This window comes from Takifugu rubripes, chromosome 19, assembly GCF_901000725.2.
Source record: "Takifugu rubripes chromosome 19, fTakRub1.2, whole genome shotgun sequence".
Classification (NCBI taxonomy): Eukaryota; Metazoa; Chordata; class Actinopteri; order Tetraodontiformes; family Tetraodontidae; genus Takifugu; species Takifugu rubripes.
In genome coordinates, this window is record NC_042303.1 from 11,773,339 (window position 1) to 11,793,597 (window position 20,259).

At 47.3% G+C, this 20,259-nt stretch overlaps 2 protein-coding genes and 2 pseudogenes across 2 annotated transcripts in view; 1 reads left to right on the forward strand and 3 right to left on the reverse strand.

Annotated features, from left to right (window-relative positions):
• LOC115246800 (PAK4-inhibitor INKA2-like) overlaps nt 1–20,259 on the forward strand; it is a 107,062-nt gene that overhangs the window by 15,355 nt on the left and 71,448 nt on the right. The gene's annotated exons all lie outside the window — the stretch shown is intronic.
• On the reverse strand, nt 198–1,431 carry LOC101072138 (intraflagellar transport protein 52 homolog pseudogene; annotated as a pseudogene).
• On the reverse strand, nt 11,902–18,271 carry LOC115246801 (ras-related protein Rap-1b-like; annotated as a pseudogene).
• On the reverse strand, nt 18,924–20,253 carry LOC115246802 (mitochondrial import inner membrane translocase subunit Tim17-A-like). The gene is made up of 3 exons (XM_029826193.1): nt 20,220–20,253; nt 19,804–19,914; nt 18,924–19,711 (listed from the first exon to the last, which is right to left on the reverse strand). The coding sequence occupies exons 1-3, from the start codon at nt 20,245–20,247 to the stop codon at nt 19,581–19,583; spliced, it is 270 nt and encodes an 89-aa protein (XP_029682053.1). The 5' UTR covers nt 20,248–20,253; the 3' UTR covers nt 18,924–19,580.

Consider the following 20,259-nt stretch of genomic DNA (forward strand, 5'->3'; position numbering starts at 1 on the left):
AGCCTGGGAGCTCTCTCCAGACGGCAGCGGATGCAGCAGATTAACCGCCAACGCGGGGGTTTAATAGCACACCCTGCTCACACTAGGCAACTATGAGTCGGCCAGTTCTTGTTGAATAATCGTACACAGAACCATGTGCAGTGGAGACATGCACATTTTTATTTCAGAGAAGGAAATCAATTTACTCATTTAGCCAATTATCTTGCTTTCATGCTGCAGACTCCATTACATATCCTGGAAGAAAGGATGCTTTGTGCGTCCCTCTGATCATGGAACGTTGGGGTCTGTTTTTGGAATTCGAAATTGTCGTCGGTGGAGTTACTGGCGTCTTCTCTGTCAGAGGGAAAGGCTTCATCGAGGTCGAACTTCTCCAACACAGGCGGAGACAAATCTCTGATAATAGGTGGGAAGACGGCCGGCTGAAGCGGAGGCAGCAGAGCCTCAAAGTTTGGCCTGATCGCCCGGTGGAGCGGCTCGTATTTGACGTTAAGCTCCTTGTAAGCGCTGACGATGCGGGGTAGGGACGCAGAAGAAAAGTTAAACAGTGACATATCGAAAAGAGACGTGAAATTCCTGGAATGGTCCTCGTTGTGCTGGAAACACAGCTGGAGCTTCTCTGACAGGACCTGAGTGTCCGGTATCATGGTGTATTCTGAAATCGCCGGCACTGCGGCGTCAGTCCCGTTCATGCCAGCGTCATCCGTCATGATCCACTGGAGGACAGCGTCCAGGATTTTGCTGTTTTCCTCTTTGTCTATGTATTGATCGCTGAACATGTGGCAGGAACCCAGCACGACCAGTTTTCCAGTCCCCTTACCTTCACGGAAGGCCAACACAGGCCGGTTGAAAGGGAAGCACAGTGAACCAGTGGAGAGAACCGCCACAGCAGGTTTCATCACATTCAACGTGGCTCCGTATGGATATAGAAACGCCAGAGCCTTTGGGTCATTTCCAGGAGGCTCCTCAAAGGTTCCCTTGACCTCTTTATCGGCAGCTCGACTAATTTCTCTATTCAACACACCGTCAGACACAAGTGCCTCTTTGGGATGCAAGTACCTGTGGTACACGTTCCTCACAAACCGCGTCTTTGTTGACCACTATTCCAAGTTCCTCCAGGAGAAAGTTGATGTTGGTCTTATATTTGGTTTCTCCTCCTTCACCAAGCAAAACCATCACATGTCCTCCCCAATCCAGGTATTCCTTCAACACCTCCAGCTCTGACGCTGTGAACTTCTCCCTTGGTCCAACAGTTATCCACAACCTGACCCTCTTCAGTCTCTCCAGTGACAGCGTGCCGCTCATGCTTTGGACGCTCCACTGCACTCTCAGCCTGCGCTGCATGGATTTGTACCTGGAGTTGATAGTAAACAACTCGCGTTTGGAAGCATTGAAGGCCACTGCGTCACACTGTAATGGTCGCACGGCAGCCATTTCAGATGTGAAAAGCGGAATTCAGAGTTCGACTCTGTTAGAAGTGGTCCCACGTTACTATAGTTAAAGCTTTAGAAAGCTTTGATGCCAGTTTGTGTCTTTGATGTTTACATCTCTATGTGCCCTTGATCAATGCAGAGACCCCCCCACCCCCCACAGTAATTGTTGCAGGAAGTAATCGAATGTGTGACTGATCAGTAGAATAATAAAGAATAATCAGCTGGCTGGAAGGCAGGAGACGAACCTCCCTCCCTCCCCGACTGACACACACACTCTCACACGCTCGCCGTGGTGTGTGACAGACACGTGGGAGCTGCTGAGAAGGAGGATGAGGTAATGATGAAATAAAGCTCTTGTCAGACATACGACAAAGAGAGGAGAGGCTCCTCTAATGAGCTACTGACGTCTCCAGGCGAGGAGCTTCAGAGGCGCGTGGCCTCCCTTTAAGTTCCCCCACAGGGGAAAACTGATTCCTGTTTAAAGCTCGAATGATGCTCCAATCATCTTCATACACATCTTCATAGACAATAAAACCTATATTTATTTGAAGAAAATTGCAGAATTGTGAATCAGCTCACATTTTAACATTAAACATTAGAAAGATAAGATGGAGATAATAATTTCAGCTGTTTAAGGAACCCAAGTTTTCCCAGCATGAATACGTGTTTTATGTGTCCAGCTCCAAAATCCCTTTCAACACAGCATTACCATTGATTTTGCTCTTTTCTCATCTTATTGTACGAAAGACACAAAGCCTGTGACTGAAGATGTGAAATCTAAAAGAATGATTGAAGTAGTTTCTATTGTTTTATTGTCCATTGGGACATTTTTGAGAAAAAGAACAAAGGATGGATGGATGGATGGATGGATGGATGGATTGGATGGATGGATGGATGGATGGATGGATGGATGGATGGATGATGGATGGATGGATGGATGGATGGATGGATGGATGGATGGATGGATGGATGGATGGATGGATGGATGGAGCCCTAAATGTTTGGAGAGTTTGAGAAATTTAGAATGCAGGGTTACTAGAAATAAGCAACTATGATCAAGAAAGGTTGTTGTACCTAAACTGTCCCCAAATATGATATTTTGAGGTGGAACAAATCATATTTACCCTCTATAAACTGTAGATTTAGTATTTTTAGCCAGTATTTTTGTCAGAAATATAATCGCTGCTGTCCAAACAGCCAAGGTGCAAAATCACTGTAGCCAAATACGTGTCAACAAAGCGGTGGAGTGGCAGTGGAGTGTGTGACATGGCCGCCTGTGTAAATACAGGTGGAATTTACAATGAACAAATTGCATTTTTCATTCCCTTATCCTAACAAGACGGAATTCCAGAGGGGAGGATTCACTTGCCGTTAGCTGCAAATGCTTCCATTTTAATTACAAAAGGATGTATTTAGCAGTAAAGCAAGCACGATGTCCACGGTGATGGAGATATTAGATGTTCCTGGGTTTAGAGGGGACGAGATTTGTGGAGTACAGATCTAGAACATTATTTTCCTGTCAATAAAGTCCACTGACATCATGGATATGAATGAATTAGGAACAGGAAATAGCAGCCGATGAATCCTCAGTGGGGAAACCTGACCTCACTCTGCAACCTGTCAATATTCCCCCAACACTGAAGATCATGTTCACTGGCTCTCCAGAAAATGCATTAGACAAAGACTATATCCACAGTCGGGGGGGTCTCGATCCTTCCCGCGTAACCACCAATCTGTTAATTTATCTGGCAAAGGGAAGAGTGTGTGTGTGTGTGTGTGTGTGTGTGTGTGATGGGTTCAGGGACCGCTGAGAGAATCCGAGTTGGCTTTTGTTTTGGGGGTGGCCTTCGAAAATCAGCAGTTTTAACTGTTTTCCGATGAGGAGATGAAAAATCTTCCTTTAAATTAAGATCTGCGCAGAACGTGCGCACCATTCACACGTGCACTGGGGAACATGAGCACCTGTGGAAAACATCATAACAAGACCATCCCGTGATTCTGTGCTAGATACTGTTTCGTGAATCTCAGGGAAGCCTCCTCGACCCATCAGCAAGGCACCAGACAGCGCGGGCCCTCCTGTGAGGGGGGGTGGGGGGGTAAACTGGGGGCCATGGATGAGACACCAGCTGCTCATCACTGGGCCTGTGTGGATCAGAGTTGGGTTTTTTTGTTTTCACACATTCAACACACCATCATCAAGAGCCGTGCCCAGACCTGTCAGGAGACGCGTCACACCCGCAACCTGTCAGCGAGACCCATGATGTCACAAACGATCACCGAGGTCGATCGCCTAAAGATCTCTGCTGATGGTGCTTGACACGATTTACAGACCGTTGTGCTGCTCTGGTTCTTTTCCCGCTGAATCTTTTCAGATTAATGTAATAACCAAAAGGAACCTACTTAAATGGGCGAAGCTGTCTGCAGGACGTTTGGGCCCTGGAAGAGGGCGTCCTCCTAGAGGACACGGAGGAGCTGAAGACACATCAGACTGTGGGGGTCTGGAGATATCCTCGGCCAATGGGGAACAAATGCAAAAAATGTTTTCAGTCTTACTCTGCTTCCCACCACTAAAGGGATTAGGGGACCGATCAAGGCTGCTGCGCTGGTGATAACTCAGAAAACAAGAAGTGAGTCACACGCTCTAATTCCTCCAGCAGACGTTCATCATTTTCCTCCACTCTACATACGGTACTCCTCCATTTATGCAAGGAGCTGAGATGATGCAGATTTTTATTTCAAAAATAATATCCAGCGTTTTGTTCTCATGTTGTTCATATGTCAGCAAAAGCCTTTCAATTATACAGTTTGTAACCAGGTATTTTTCTCAGCTGATTTGTTGGAGAACAGGCAGATCAAAGTGTACTAAGACTCTAATCCATCATCCATTGATGTTGGTAATTACTAACAATCATGGAAGAATAAAGGCAGAAATATGCCATTTAAACTCTCCAGCCAAGTCTGCATGTTTTAGAACCATGGGAAAGAATAAGATGCAATCATGAGTTACTGTAGGTCTTTAAAAATTAATACCCATTTGTAAAGACATTATAAACCATTTGAATCGTTTATGATAATCACACTGTTCACATTTTTAAAATACAAGCTTCAGCTTTGATATCCAGCCATATTTGTAAGCACTCGTTAGCAAATTTACACTTGAGCAACAATCACATAAATAAACTTCACTGGACCACAATTGTGTAAGTAACACGTTTACTTGTGGAGGTCAGAACTAGTTTTGGTGATGCAGTGACACCTAGTGGTCAATAACAGTAATCCGCGCGTGCGTCCTACATTTATTAGGCCCTAAATGAGTAACTATGAAATTAGTTAAGCTTGAGAAAAAGTTCCAATTTTCTGTATATCCCATGATTCCAACTGTTTAAGGACACTTTTTCAAATAAGTCAAATCTGCTTTGGATAAAAGTTTAATTCACAAAAATACATTGACCAATATAATTAAAATGTACTAAAATGTACTTTAATAATCCATAAAAGCTGGAACATCATTGACAGAAAAACACAAGAAGCATTATTAGAGTTGGTTTAGTATAATATATTTCAGCTTCAAGAGACATAGAAATCAATCCTTATTTTCCCCCATATTCTTCTATATAAAAGACCCATTTTTTTTCTGGAAGCAACTGTTTTGCAAAAAAATGCATTAGAATATATTATGGGAGCTATGAAATCCCAGTGACTGAGTATAAAATTAAGTCACATCAGAGAGAGATATTCCAGAAGAGGAGTCCATGATGAACGACAGGGCAAACAAAGAAAAAAAAATATAAAAATACATGATAGACCTTGATCTATTATCACTGACATGACAGGTATGGAAGTAGGTGTATGGCTAGAAAAAAAATTCTCACTTTTCCCACTTGATTTCACTTGAAAAACATCTACACTTAATAACTGATGCTATTTTCATGCTCATTTCTGAATATCTTTACTCATACAACTAAAGATGGTCAACTTCCAGGTTTATGCGTTGAGAACAAAAATAACCGAATCCCAGTTTTAATTCCTTCTTTAGCTTTTTAAAATTGTTGACCGTTCTTTTCTCTGGCCTGCTGTGGCTCGCAACATTTTATTTTACCTTTTTTTCATGTTCAGAGGCTTTACTCATCGTAGGATTGTGGTGTCTATGGTAGCAAAATGGAGACTGTCCATTCAGGTTCATACTGACACGGAGGAAGGTCCTCGGAGGTGAGAGACCAGAGTTTCTCTCTCTTACTGTCTTTCTTGTTATGCTCTCCAGCTTTCTCTTTCGCGTAGGTCTTTCTCATCTTTAGTGGGAGCAGTTCAGTCAGCTGATTGACCGTTTATGGCTGATGGAGGGAGGGGCTGGGGCTGTTGGAATGCTGGCACTGTTCCAATCAGGGCAACAGTTCTTCATTACAGCATTTCTGCAAAAAAGAAGCAACAGAAACAAAGTTCATTCCCAATAAGAACCGCGTGTTGTACAGTGCCACCTAGCGGTCATTCACTGGTGTTTACGGCTTGTAAGAACGTTGACGGCAGCTAAAACAGGCAGCTAAGACAATTCTTATTTTCTCCTGACCACAGCAGAGATAAGTATAATCTCTCCTACCTATTAAAACACTTCTATGTAAAAAATAATTTTGAGAAAAAATGACATACCTGTGATTACATCCTTACAAAAAGGAATCTATCAAGTTAAGTAAGGATTATTCACTCGTGTCAATATACTTCAGAAAGTAAAAAAAATTTCCAAAGTTTCCAGCTTTATTTGCAGCAGCTTACTGGGATGAGGACTGGCTGCCGCTCATTCGTCCCCTATTTTTAGAGTTTCACCCCCTCTCATTCCTCTGCTTTTCACCCACACAGAAAGGACTTGGATGAGCGGGCCAGTTCTACAGAAACATACCAAAATACTTTGGTGGCACATTTTCTCCGGCTGACTATGAATTTATTAGCCAGAGGTTTAATTTGAGATTTGCACCTCATAATGAGATCAAAATCTGAACAGTAAAGACATCTGGACTGTGAGAGTGTTATTTATAGGATTATTTTTATTACTTCAATTTACGTAGAAACTTTGGGGAAAATTCGGGGGGGGAACTGAAAGGACAATGTACTGAGGAACTCTCTGGATGCTGGTTTATGAGAATAGACTAATCTAGATCTGATTTTTTGTGTTTTGACATCATATCCTGAATAGTGCAGATAAAGATCTGACAATCATGAGGCCACCAACTGGAACTATCCATGCTGTGCAAAGTGTAACATCTGATCCACTGTCCCTCTCCCCTCCTGTCAGAGTCTGGCAATGTAAAGCCCCAGGATGAACTGGTGTGAGCGGTGGAGCACCAGGCTGGAATCCCATTAGTGTTGGTTCACTGGGCTGGCTGGGCCATGAACAGGAGGTGTACAGACCACCGCCCCAGGCCACGCTGACAGAGGCCCCACACTCATGCTGGACTCACAGACTGAGCCACGCAGATGGAGGAGAGAGCGTGGTGGGTGGTTTACAGACCCCGTGTCTGGGCGACACAATGGCACCGCCAGCTTCGCTAATCCAACGTTATCGCCAACATCAGTTATACAAGTTAAAAGGCACAACAGACAGCAGCTACTGTATGAAGTCTTTGAGCAGGATTTTCCTCTTTGACTCAAATGTGCCGACAGGGAGCGCCTAATATCCCCAATCCAGCCAAACCCAGCGTCACGCTCATATTCGACATTTAAACAACTTATCTTATATCTCCCTATTTTTGAGAACGAGCCAGCCGCTCTCCAGTGAAAAGTCCTTCGGGCTTGTTGAGTGTTTGGAAGCATGTGTGCGACCCTGATGTGAGGCTGGACGCACATCATGAGATCTCACATCGTTTCTCCAACTGACTGAACCTCAAACGTCTCTGAATGGAAACTTCGACATCAGGGTGGAAACACTCGTGCAACGGGGGCAGTTAACGTGGGTCAAATGGAATGACCTCTGACCTGCTGAGGTGAGGTGTGGGTCGAACAGTTAAATTAATAAAGGACATTGTTCTGCAGCACACAGGCTCCCCAGTATCAGCTGTCCAGATTCACCACGTTTTAATCTTTGTGAACTGAACTGAAAGTTGCCAAGTTTCAGAAGCCGAACTGAAACTGGGCTGAGCAGGAAACGGCCAGTGAAAGCACTTCACACGGCTGGAGGCCGACGCGGTGACTGTTGGCCTTTTTAAACTGCAATTTTCAACAATGACTTGTTTCTCTGCAAAACAGAAAATGCATTCTAAACATTTCAAAATGCTGGACGGACGCTGGAGATGAGCGTTAGGTTGATTACAGCCTTATTATGCTAGCTGGCAGCCTTTTACGACCACAAAGTTATCGAACTTTAGACACACACCTGGCTCAAGAGCTGCTGCAGGGCTGGAGAGGGGGGGTCTTTAAAGCAGGACACAGTTGGATTTCTTTTTTGCCTTCTTCTTTTCCACTGGCGTTTCTATTTATCTGTCTGACCAGGTCATAGAAGATCTGAGACAACACAGCAAAGAGAAGAGAAAATTCAACAGAGGCGTGGGGTGTGCTGTCACATGACCCCTCGTTAAAGGAAGAGGCTCAAATCAGAGCTCAGCCGAGCTTATAGATGATCCAGACCGAGTTTTAGGGGAAAGCGTGTTTGCATCTGGGTGAACTCACATCGAGAACGTTGATCTTTGACTTAGCAGAGGACTCTAAAAGGCCACAGTGGTTCCACTGTCTGGCCAGATTCTGGCCCTGCTCCTTCCCCACGACGCGCTCGTCCTCCAAGTCACACTTGTTTCCCACCAGATCATCGGTTACCTGCGTGACTGTTCAACAGACAAGGAGTCAGAGGCAGTTTAAGGTTTAGGATGTTGGTTAAACATAAAGGACTGGCATCATTATCACACACCACAAATCAGCCTACAGTGAAGTAGGCAGAATGACTGACACACACACACACACACACACAACACACACACACACACACACACACACACACACACACACACACACACACACCACACACACACACACACACACACCACACACACACACAACACACACACACCACAGTTGCTGTACACACATCTGACAACCGTGAGGAAAAAAAGACTGGCAAAGCCATCTGCAGGAACTGATGTGTAAAAGGCTGATATAAGGCCGACTTCAATTAGATTTAGATGGAAAAAGGGGACTTTCAGTCATCAATAGACAGTGATGCAGCACAACAGAGCCTCTGGTTTTATCTCCTTTTTAACATAAGCAGGAAGAATGAAGTGAAGCTGCTGTCAGAACGTCCCCAAAAACCCAACATTTCCTTTTTCTGTCTTCTGACTCAGCTCACAAAACAGAACTAAAAAAAAGGCTTGTAAAAAAAAAAACCACAACAACGTTGGTTGTCTTCTGTCACACAGTCGGGGGTGTCGGGATGAGTCTCATCCTGCCCGATGTTTCCTGACCGGCCTATCTGGGGAGCGTGCTGGCCCGGAGGAAGTGGAGGCCGGCCCCGCCCAGCGGGGATAACATCGCCTTCCTTCCTGAATGTTTTCCAACATTTCAGCTCCATTCCACGCTCCATCTGCTCGCTGGAATTACCTGATGGTATGAGACTTTTTTTCTGCTCGAGTTCAGCTGGCGAGTAGCCGGAATCTGCATCTAAACTGGGTCTGACTGGGGCAGCCGCTGGAAACGCGTCTGAGACGGAGACGAAGGCCGGCTCGGTATTATTTCTGCCGTCCCCAGGACATCCGTGGTCGTGCTACAGCCCGACAAGATTCACACAGTCGCCGCTCAGTGGAAACTTCTCCTCGCAGCACTGTAGGCGCCGGTGATAAATGGGCTGGGGGAATCTATTTGTAGTCGGCTTGGAATAAATAAACCCGTGCAGGGGAAATCCTGCAGTTGCTGCCTTCTCCTGGTGCCTGGACCCCCCCCATCCCCCCAGACATGTCATGTGGAAAAACTGGAAGCCTGTCAGCACTATGGTAGCATCCAAGCATGCACAAACTCGCTCATACCTACAAGTATAGCTCTCTGAGGTCATCTGATCTGTACTTTCAAAGTCCTTTCAAACACAGAAGACCAACGTTACAGGGGCTCTTTTTTCCCTTTCCTTCCTCTTTCTTGCATTTTCTGGGCCGCGAGGCAGACGACAGGAAGCTGTGATGTTTAGATTATCCCTGCCAAGGTTGCCGCTTGATGTTTGATATCCAAACAAGCCCCTCTCGCACCGTGCCGCCGAACGACATTTCTCCCAAGGGGTCCTGGGAGAGCCCGCGGCGTCGCCCGCCTCACGCTAACGTCAAGCCGGGGCCGGGAGGGTGGCGGGACAGGGAAGGAAAAACATGTGCAGCTGAGGTTGAAGAATTCCTGCAGCCCACGTAGAGACCTCTCACAGGTCCAGTCCCGCCCCCCAGGCAGGTTACAGACTGGATGTGGGGAACGCAGAGCAGGGGAGTCGGTGAGTCACAAGCAGTCGGGAACGAGCCGGTCGAGATAGAGACGGCCCGGAAAAGTCACAGGACCGGGCTTATGTAAGAAATCTGGAATGAACTAACGGGAACGAGCTTTTTATATCCCGTCAGCTGCCCCGTTAAGACTTGGGTTGAAAACTAGATGGAGGATTGGTGCGACCGTGCTCAATTTACAGTCATTAACAGACTTCCTAAATTGAGCTTGGCGGCGTCGAGCGCTTCTGTACGTTTTGCGAGCTTGGCAGTAAATGGTGCGTGCAGGCACTGGGAACGAAAACAGCTGTAGCAGAGGCTCATTGAGGCTGGGGAAAAGTGCGAAGAATTGTTGGAATTAAATATTTTCCCACCTCGAGCTTTAAATGTTCAAACTGTTTTCAGGAAACTTTTTTAATTCAATCCCCACGGGGATGAATAAAGTTCATCTTAATCTTAATGCACGCCTGCATCATCTGCTTCACTGCCTGTTTCACCTGTTAAATAACCAACAAAAAAGCCACGAGTGGTTAAGCCACATAAACCGGCCTGATGTTCCGCGTGGGTTCATTTGCCATTACGGGTTCTCAAGGTATTTCCTAGTCATGCATTCTTGTAAAACAAAGATAAACAGATGTTCCAGTCGTTAAAGGTAGAGACTTAAATCAGCAGCTGCAAGTGCTTAAGAGAGGCATTAAGACTGGGGGGGTTAGCTGGAGGGAGAGGAACCTCCACTGTTTTCTAGCATCGTGAGGAACCTGTGATGCTGCGAGTCATCTGCTAGCAGGATGCTAACCTCTGCTTTCTGACCGCAGTGACTCTAATGGAGCGCCGCAGCCTCGCAGCTCGGTGATGGGCTGAGGCTTTCCCTCGCACAACGTCTCTGACAGGCTAATCACCCTCTCCGAGCTCCAGACCACAGCGAAACCACAAGGCCGGTCCGGGGTGAGGTGGAGGTAAGGATCGCGGAGCAAAAAAAAAAACACTAAAAAAAAAAAAAAAGAACCAACAAAAAACCCCAAAAGAAACCGCGCTAGAAACTGGCCCAGATAGAGGAGACGGAAAAAGAAGGATGGTGCTATAGAAGCTAATTGAGACTTTTGCTGTGGGTGTGAGAGGGCTTTTCAAGATGTTGACTGGGGAGACAGAGTGAGGTGGAAGGAAAGAGCAACAGAGAGGGGTTATAGTTACATTCACTCCTTCGGAGATCACCAAAAAAGGGCATCTTAAATCCTGCTGACGCACCATCTGCCCACAACACAATCTTGCAATGGCAACGAAACTAACCAGATAAATGGAAATGTGCTTCAAAAAAAAAGGTGCCAAAACACAATGATATAACACACAAAAAAAGCTAAATTGAAGGCTGGATGCCTTGCTACTTTATTTTTTTAGCGGTGGAGACTTGAGCTGAGTATCCAACACAGACCGTGTGGGTCAGATCAGCCGTGTTGCCGGATCAGCTGCCCTGGAGGCACAGCAACATACCAGCCGGCTACACTGTCCTCCACCAATCAGCTCACCGGAATGCAGCCATGTAAACAAAAGATAAACAGGGTGAAGCGACAAATTATCTAGTGAAGCTATCTCTGCCTGGTTAGCTGGCCGCTGTCGTGCAGTAGTAACGCCTATATCCAAGGAACTTCCATATAGTTCACGATCTTCTGCACTTCTACTGCCAACCAAACGCATCGCTGATGTCAATCTATGACGATCACATGACTCTTGAGTTCACGATAGCGGTGTCATCCCGTTCTCAAACACTGGAGCAGATGGTCAGCGATGGCAACATAAATACTTGATTACGCGCATCTTTCATTCACCATAAATATGGAATAATGTAGCTGAAGACAATTCCAACGGCTCTAACGGTGAAATAAAGACATCTTACGCGTTTCGCCATCGTGCTGGGTTCAATAATTACAGAAAAGCTTCTGGTTAGAAGTGCTGATCTGATTAGCTGGAAGCGGTGCGAGTCTGCAACTCTGGGCTTTCTGCTGACATCCTGTTGGTGCAGAATTGCCTCGTCTACACCAACCGGTTCCCCTTTTCCAATTGGCTGACACCAGCCAGAGTCGCTTCTGAATCAAGTTAATCAATGAAATCACCCAGCAAGGCTCCGAAACATGCTAGCACCCAACCACACGTTGCACACGGGATGAATTCAATCAGAACAACTGAGACTCGAAACAGCAAAATAAGGCGCTAAAAACATAAATGAGGAAGAATTGGAGAGCAACAAGCTGGTAGCAAAGGTTCACTCACGTCCTCTGTGTCTTTTACTCGAGAATCTGTTCTCTCAGGTCCTGGAGGTCATTGAAGGTGGACTGTGCTGTGATGGAGTAGACCAGAGCGAAGCCTTGGCCATTTTTCATGTACAGGTCCCTCATGGCTGTGAACTGCTCCTGCAGGGCAGGAAAATAAATACAGGAAATGAGTTCCGCTGGCATATTATACTACGCCATGTAATTACTGAATAGGTCACACCATGCATTGCCGTCCCGTTCGCATTACTGAGCAGCGTGCGCACGCTCACATGCGCAGCTGCGGCATTTTCCACTAAAAACAAGCAGCGACGCGTTTGGTGAACATACACACGACCCGCTTCGGCTGCATTCTTCGAGCAAACTTTGGACCATACCTGAACCACTGAGAGCAGAGCTACTTCTCAGTTCATGACAGTAGCCATGGCGACGACTGTTTGGGATATTGCCTGCGTTCCAGAAGTACAGCTTAGGATTTTATGGCTGTATTGAGATTTGCCGCTGGTAATAAACCACAGCTGTTGATACAGTCTGAACTTAATACTAAGATAGCTAAATAATGATTAACCACTCAGTTAGCTTCAGCCCACAACGTGACCGCATGAGCCCAATGTACATTCGTATAGGAATTCAGAAGCCGATGGGGTGGAGGGAATGGAGGGTCATCCTGGATTTCCTGGGAATCCAAACATCTTATCCAAATACAGCCTTTCAGCCTGGATCACTGAAATCAACCAACCATTTGTCTTTCCAGAGATGGGCATCGTGTCCCATTTAAGGGGTAGAGACTTGACTTACTGTGCCTGCCGTGTCGAGTATTTCAAGCATGCATTGCTGCCCGTCGACCTCCACTTGCTGCGACAGAGAGAATAAAGGACAGAAAATGTCGAGATTAATTTCAGGTCAATGGATGCGACGGCGTTCTTACGTAGGATGCAAACAACGCGGACAGAATGTGTAAACTGGAACGCGCCGCACTCTCAGGATGCTAAAATCCTCTTCAGTGGAGTCAAAGACGATTGTTACAGAGGCATAAATAAAGAGGAGTGGATGGAGAGATGAGCCAACAGCAGAGACCCAACGGCATAAACACGCAGAGCAGCTGTGAGCGGTCAGCTCCCTCCACACCGCTCACCTTTCTGTACGAGTCTTCTATTGTGGGGTCGTACTTTTCCACGAAGATTCCTTGTACGAACTGAACTGTCTGGAAGAGAAGGAGCAGCAGTGTCAGATGGATGCGACGCCTCGGCAGCAGGGACAGAGTGAGAGACGGCCTGTCCAGAGCACTGCGACCAGCCGTGCACTGATGGAGACTTCAGCATCTCCTCAGACGGCTTCACACCAACTTATGTGCACGGTGGAGAGTTGAGTCCAGTCCAGTCGCCTCCAACCCACGGCAGGGAGCCATAAACTCAGCCAGCAGGTTCTATTAGCTAACAAAAGCTGTGATAGCACACATTGGACTAGTCCAGCTAAATGTATAATATGCGTTTTAAAATAACAATTCAGCAAGATAAAGCCTACGCTGAACTATATAAATAATGTAGCCATGTGAATAACTTAGAGAATCTATAAACAATCTAGAAGGCTCTCCCCACTATAAATGCAAATCAAATCACCCCTATTGATCTGTTTCATAGACCTTTGTGGCACAGAGTGCACGTCTGAGCTGCTGGATGAGGCTGTGTGCTTTCCGCTGGGTTCAGATTAAGTGTAGACAGAATCACCTGATAGAATCTTAAGGTGCAAACGTGCCACTGTGCTGGAGCGAAGCATTAGCCTAGCCTAGCGTCTGCGTACCTGGCAGCAGTTAAATCAAGCAGGGGGCGCGAGACCCTGCAGTTTGTGTCGAAGGCTCACTGGGATTTGAGCGATCATTTTCACCTCCTACTTAATAATAACGGTCTTTTCGCTTAACTAGGTGACTGGAGAGGATATGAAGAAAGGAAGGACTACTCACCAGAGCCGACTTGCCCACACCTCCAGATCCCAACACCACTAGCTTGTATTCACGCATGGCGGGTTTGCTTCACCGGACAGCCTCAGTCTGCTCTGGAGTCAAATCAAAACAGGAGCCAGTGAGAAAAGGGGCAAACCAACTAAAAAAAAGGGGGGAAAGAAATAAACGTTGCTTTCAATCAACAAACAAACAGGGGTTTTTTTTTTTTAAGCCGGGCTGCGGAGTTTTCCCCGACTCCTGGAGGGAAGGATTTTAGTCATTCCTGGAGGTTCGGAACAAGAAGCAGCACAACAATGGAGGGAACACCCATAAGTGGAGCTGCTTCAGGGTGGAGGAGGTGAGGAGTATGTGACCCCTCTCTAACACAAACCAGCTGGAGTGTGTTCCAGTGGGGGGGGGGACTCAGGGGAGATGATACAGTTTTTGGTAGATTTCCTCTGAATGACATCATCTGGCCTCCACAAACTGAAACACGCCCTGGACTGCTGGTCCCAGTCTTTGATACTGGAAAACAGTCACAGCGAGTTCTGACTAATGACAGAAACCAGCTGAAGGAAGAGAGACGGGTCACAGGGAGGAAGTGGAGAAACCTGAGAAACATCACTTTGACGGGGGCGAGACCTCCGCTCGCCGGCGCACCAGCTCGCCATCTCCAACCCGAGAGCTCCGACTCTTCTGCTTTTTCAGCACATTTTCAACACACTTTACGGACAACAAGGATTAAAACAACAGTTTTCTTTACCACCAGCACCTGGTGGCCACTTCCTGGAACTGCGTCACTACGCAATCCCCGTTCACCGAGAAAACGCGGCGCCGCGTTGCTGTGACTAAACACGAGATCGATCCGAGGCCAGAAGTTGTGTCGCGTAAAGGCGTGACGGCTTTGGTTAGCACCGAAGTCGGATTTCCCAGAGGAGACCTCGGCCCTGATGAGCAACACTGCATGTAGCCCATCAAAAGCTACTCGCCAGCCGACGACCTCCTGCTTCAGCCGCGAGCCGTGACGGAGCGACCCGCGGCGCCACGAGAGCGAGCTATTGGAGCTATTGGAGCTATTGGAGCTATTGGAGCTCCTGGTCTGCTACACCAGACACGCTAAGCAACCGGGAGGAGAAGGCATAAGGGCGCCGCTTAAACCAGGCGCAGCATCTCATGTTCACGAGTCCAGAGAGTGCGTGCACGCCGTCACACGCCTGATGCCCCGTGTAGGCCCAGGGCATCGCCGTCAGGTACACGCACGCCAGTGTTCTGGTGGACTGACCCCCTGCTGGGACGGCTCATGTCAGTAAAGCCAGTAAAATGATTTCAGGTCGAGATCAGATTCTTCTAAAAACTGTTTTTTTCCCCTATTTAAAAAAGTTTAAAAGGTGGTGATGTCATCAAAGCAAACATCCAATTCACCATTTCTGAAAATAAAATAAGCTGAAAAAAAATACCTTCATTTCTGTAATTGTGGCTGCTTAGCGCAGCAAAAAAAATAGGAAAAAAAAAAGAAAAACTGGACAAATGGAAAAGAAATATGAGTGGCCAAAGCAGCAGACACGACATTCAGTAATAAGATCTGCTCCCAGGGTTCTGGAGCTCAGAAGCAGAAGTTGGACCCTGCACAGGAAGCAGCGACATCACAACTATTTCATGAAAACTCGGATCATGAACCAACATTAATATTCCAAAAGCATCATCTGCTCCTACACAACGCCGTGGCCAGTTAGCTAAACTCCAAACAACTCACTTCAAACCCTTTTATTAGCTATAATCCATTTAAACTCTGTCCTGAAGAGTTTAGGAGGTTTAAAGGCGCCCGAGTTCATTCCTGGTTGAGGCGACCAGCTTCCAAATGACTGACAGCACTGGGAAGGATGCTCCAACCCTCACACTCCATCTACACACACACACACACACACACACACACACACACACACACACACACACACACACACACACACACACACACACACACACACACACACACAGAGCCATTTAAGGACATCTCGCTTACACTCACCCTGAACTGTCACTCCCAACAAAACAAAACAAGCTGCAGCAGCTACTTCTGGGTCTCGTAGTAACCCCAGCAAATAAGGTGTGTGTGTGGTGGGGGAGAGGGGGAGGGGGGGGGTCGCATGCCACTGAAAGCGCGCTCCGCCGTGACGTCACGCCGTCCTTGTCCCTCCGTGGCCGCAAAGTATGTATCCATCTAAGGCTGGAAGCTGGAGCAGCACACACGGCGTCTCTGGACAACCTCGACCCGGGATGAGAGGCGGCAGCGGCTCGCCGGCTTAACGGCGACGTGCGGGATCAAGGTAATCTGACAGCAGCGCCGCCGACTCAGGACAGCAGCGTGAGTGACATCAGCCGCGCGTGCACCATCTTGGAGCGTTGGGCGGAGGGGGTTGAAAAGGCCACACATCCGCCGCTGTCAACAAAGATGCTGTTCCAGGAACTTTTCTCTTGGTTGGTTGATCTCAGAGAGACACTCGCGCTGATGAGATGCAACTACATCCTGTTGCGGTGGGGTCATGACTTTGTCACCTCAAAGGCACAAAGCCGTCCGGTCACCCCGACCCTGCATTTCAGGGGGCTGGAGACCCGCCTGCAGGAACCATTCCGATACCTGAACTCAGATCAACAGTGGAAATCACTCATCCTGCGGTCTTACCGTTACGCCTGCCTGCCGCTTTGATATCAACCCACATCCCTGCAGGCATCTACGACAAACCTAAAGCGACACGAAACAAGACCCGAGTAACCTCTCAGTACTCACATCTGCTTTCGGGTACCTTGGGAACTGGATGCCTGACTCAGACCAAAACTGCTGGCTGGCACATAAAACTCTGCGCCTGGATTCAGATCTGCAACTGACAAACGCCACGGCCGGGGTCCATCTTGAAGCCACATCCTCTTTCTCAAAGCACAAGACGTCTCGGTACGGACAGGATGGAAAAGGACTAACTGCCTGCTAAAATAGTCTCTCTGAGTCTCGGTTCCTCTTCAGGACCTCTGCACGCAGCAGATTGACGTGTAGTCAGGAAAAGCAACTGTGTGTGAAGCATTAATCCTGATGATCCAAATGCATCACTTGGGTAGAAATGGTGCAAATGCATCACTTAAGTGGAAAAGATACAGACAGCAGAGATGTACTGTGAGCAAAGTTAAGCGGTTGTTTCACAGGTTGAGACTACAGAACACCTCAACTTCTAAAGGATAACCTCTGGACAGAGACGGGACAAAACGCATTTCAGTTCCAGAGGATGTGACACAGTAAATCCCGCTTATTTGCTGAGGGCAGGAGCATATGATTATCACTCCTGCTCATACTAAGTCCCCACAATCTGTGGCTGCGGCTACCTCGCACCGCACGTCGAATAATTACTGTTGCGACCTTAGCTGCCATAACATCAATCAACTTCAGTTTGAAATCAGTAACCCACACACATAAAAATCCTGAAACTATCCGCAATCCAGGTAATAAAGGCAAGCGTCTGGCAATCCAGTGTCGCAACAGCAACTGCACTAAGTACCGTTATCAAGCTAGTTAGCAAAATGCCGCTAACTAGCTAGCTTTGGCTGCAGCTTCACAGCCGCTAGCCCGTTAGCACGCTGAGCTAGCTAGCCGATGCATTTCTTTCCCGTAATCAAAACACGGCTGCCCCATCACGAATGCTCATCAGTCAACCGCATTTCGCAGCGAAACCTCCGAACGGAGACTATAAACCTTGGGAATCTGCATGCAGCGCGGTGCATTCGCTAGCGGAAGGCGCAAGCGCTTGCTAACGTTACCTGCCCTTCCGCCCGGCCTTGACTAAAATGGGAGTGCTCACTCCCGTCTCCTACTTGCGCTGCATTCTTTTCATTCCCCCCATCCCCACGTACGCGGGACACGCCGCGAAAAACCCCGCCGCCTGTGATCGACGCCCGCAAAGTGACGCGGCGACGCGCTCCAGAAGCCGCGGAGCTCCGTGGGCGCTCGGGGCGCCCGCTAAAGTTCGGCGTCCGCACTCACCGTTGCTCGCTCGCTCGCTGTCTGTCGCCGCTCCGCAAGTGTCAGTTCGCCTCCGGCCTGTGTGCGCAGCAGACGTCACCGCTGTTTCTCTTTTTTTTTCTTCTTCTTCTTAAAAGGGCATGACACGCACCCGCTCCGCGTCCGCCAGCGTTTGCGTGATAACGGGACGCGCGGCTCGCCGAGACGCGTTTAACCTTCCTTTGTGCGGTTTAAAGATGCGTGCGGGCTGATCGAATGTTGCGTGGAATAAATGCAAATAACCAACAAGAAATGCTAGGATTGTTTTTTTTTTTGTTTAAAATAGACACAAATATGATTTGGGATTCAATTGTAGTTCCATTATCAGAATCACTCATTTCTTTTTATGCTTTTTCTTGTATCGGCGTGCATTTAGTATATACCATAACAGGCTCTTTTGTGTGTGTGCGTGTGTGTGTGTGGCGAAATGGGCAGAAAGGTTGGAGGGATCCATCAGGTGTTTTTGTGACCCAAGCCTGTACAAAACGGACAATCCCTCACGCCACGTTTCAAGCTGGTGAAGTTAAATTCGCCTTAAATTACTTAAAATCTGAGTCAGGCGCGCAGTCAGTGTTGTGCGTGTTGTGGCCCTAACGTGGAGTCCTAGTCATGAGAGCCAGAGGTGGCAGGTGTATGACACAAACGTGCAAGGGTGTGTACTTTAAGTGCTTCCCAATGCTACTTTTACGCACTCGTTTGCGCCAAGCGTCGCACAGCTGGCGTTTGCGGGCACCGCCACCTAGTGGTCGAATGTTGTCACTTGCATAAAAAATGGGTAAAAAAAATCACTGGAAACCGATTGAACAAAAAAGCTTCAGCCGGTACAATTAAATCATTTATTGTACCTTTGCACAATCTGTTACACAGACAGTAATTAGCAATCCCTTGCTTGAGTTTCTTTGATCATTTTCTACCCAACCTTGGTCAAACCTCTGCACACACCCGTGTTGAATGTAAAAGCAGTCACGTAAAATAGAAATCTTTACAATCTAAAATAAATAAATCACTTAAAATACAAAGCTGATGACAAAGCAACAGCACTGTATCTGAGAGGTGCTTGCTTTCATAACTGAGGAAAATCAAAGTGATCCAGATGTTTGTGGCCAGCCCAAGCCGAGTATTAAGGCAAACGAGGAACAATATAACTGAACATAAGTGGAAAGACTTTATATACATAACCACACTTACACATAGTAACTGAGATTCTATCTGTGACGCCTTTTTGATAGATTCAACACCTTCCAAAGAGCTTTTTGCTCCGAATCCCCTTTAACTCAGCTCCACACAAACTTGGGCTGCTAACACGGCTGTACCCGACCACATTGTGATGGAGCACGCGCACGTGGCTGCGTGGAGAGCGACTAACTGGCAGGTCTGTGTTTGGGTCACGGTGTTCTTGTCCTTCAGAGTCCGTTGACGGTGGATGTGGTTGACGTGCGGTATTCAGTGTCTGCGTTTTTCTTTTTTCTTTTTTCTTTTTTAAAACATCAGCAAGGAATTCAAAAAACCCCAACAGAAGAGCAGGCGCCAGTCCTCATTGATATTGTCTGTAGTCACCGAAGGAAGGTGGGGGCATGCCGGCGGGGGCGGCTCCTCTGCATACTGGGGTGCTTAAAACAGACAAAAGAGTGAGAGAAAAAAAGACTTTAAAGGCCTGAAATCACCGAACTCTGGTCGTTAGGCTGCATTAAAAGTGACTCACCGGTGGGGAACTGTGACGAAGCGAACCTCGTAAGCAGGATACCGGCACCCTCTATCAAGGCCAGGAGGATACCCCCCATGGCTGCAGAGCCCACCATGGCTACAGGCCCGTCTGCAACAGACCAGCCCAAATCAACCTTCTGTGTCCATCTTTCTCACCAGACGCTGGTTGTGCAGTAAATCAAACATCCGGGAAACCGTAAAATCTGGACGCGAATGTTTTGCATTTTTATGGGTCTTGAAAAAGTTCTAACCGTGTTCTGGCACCGCGAGCTCCACGGCCCATGCCAATAGCCATTTATAGTCGTGCTCATCTGTTGACTGTTTAATAATTAACCCTCTGTTCAGCATCACCGGTGCCTTTTGTGCGAGCTGTGTTTGTACAGTGAGAAAGCAGCTCGTTCTATGTTTACTCACTTCTTGCAGCGAGGACAGCTCCTGTCATGGCCCCACTGGA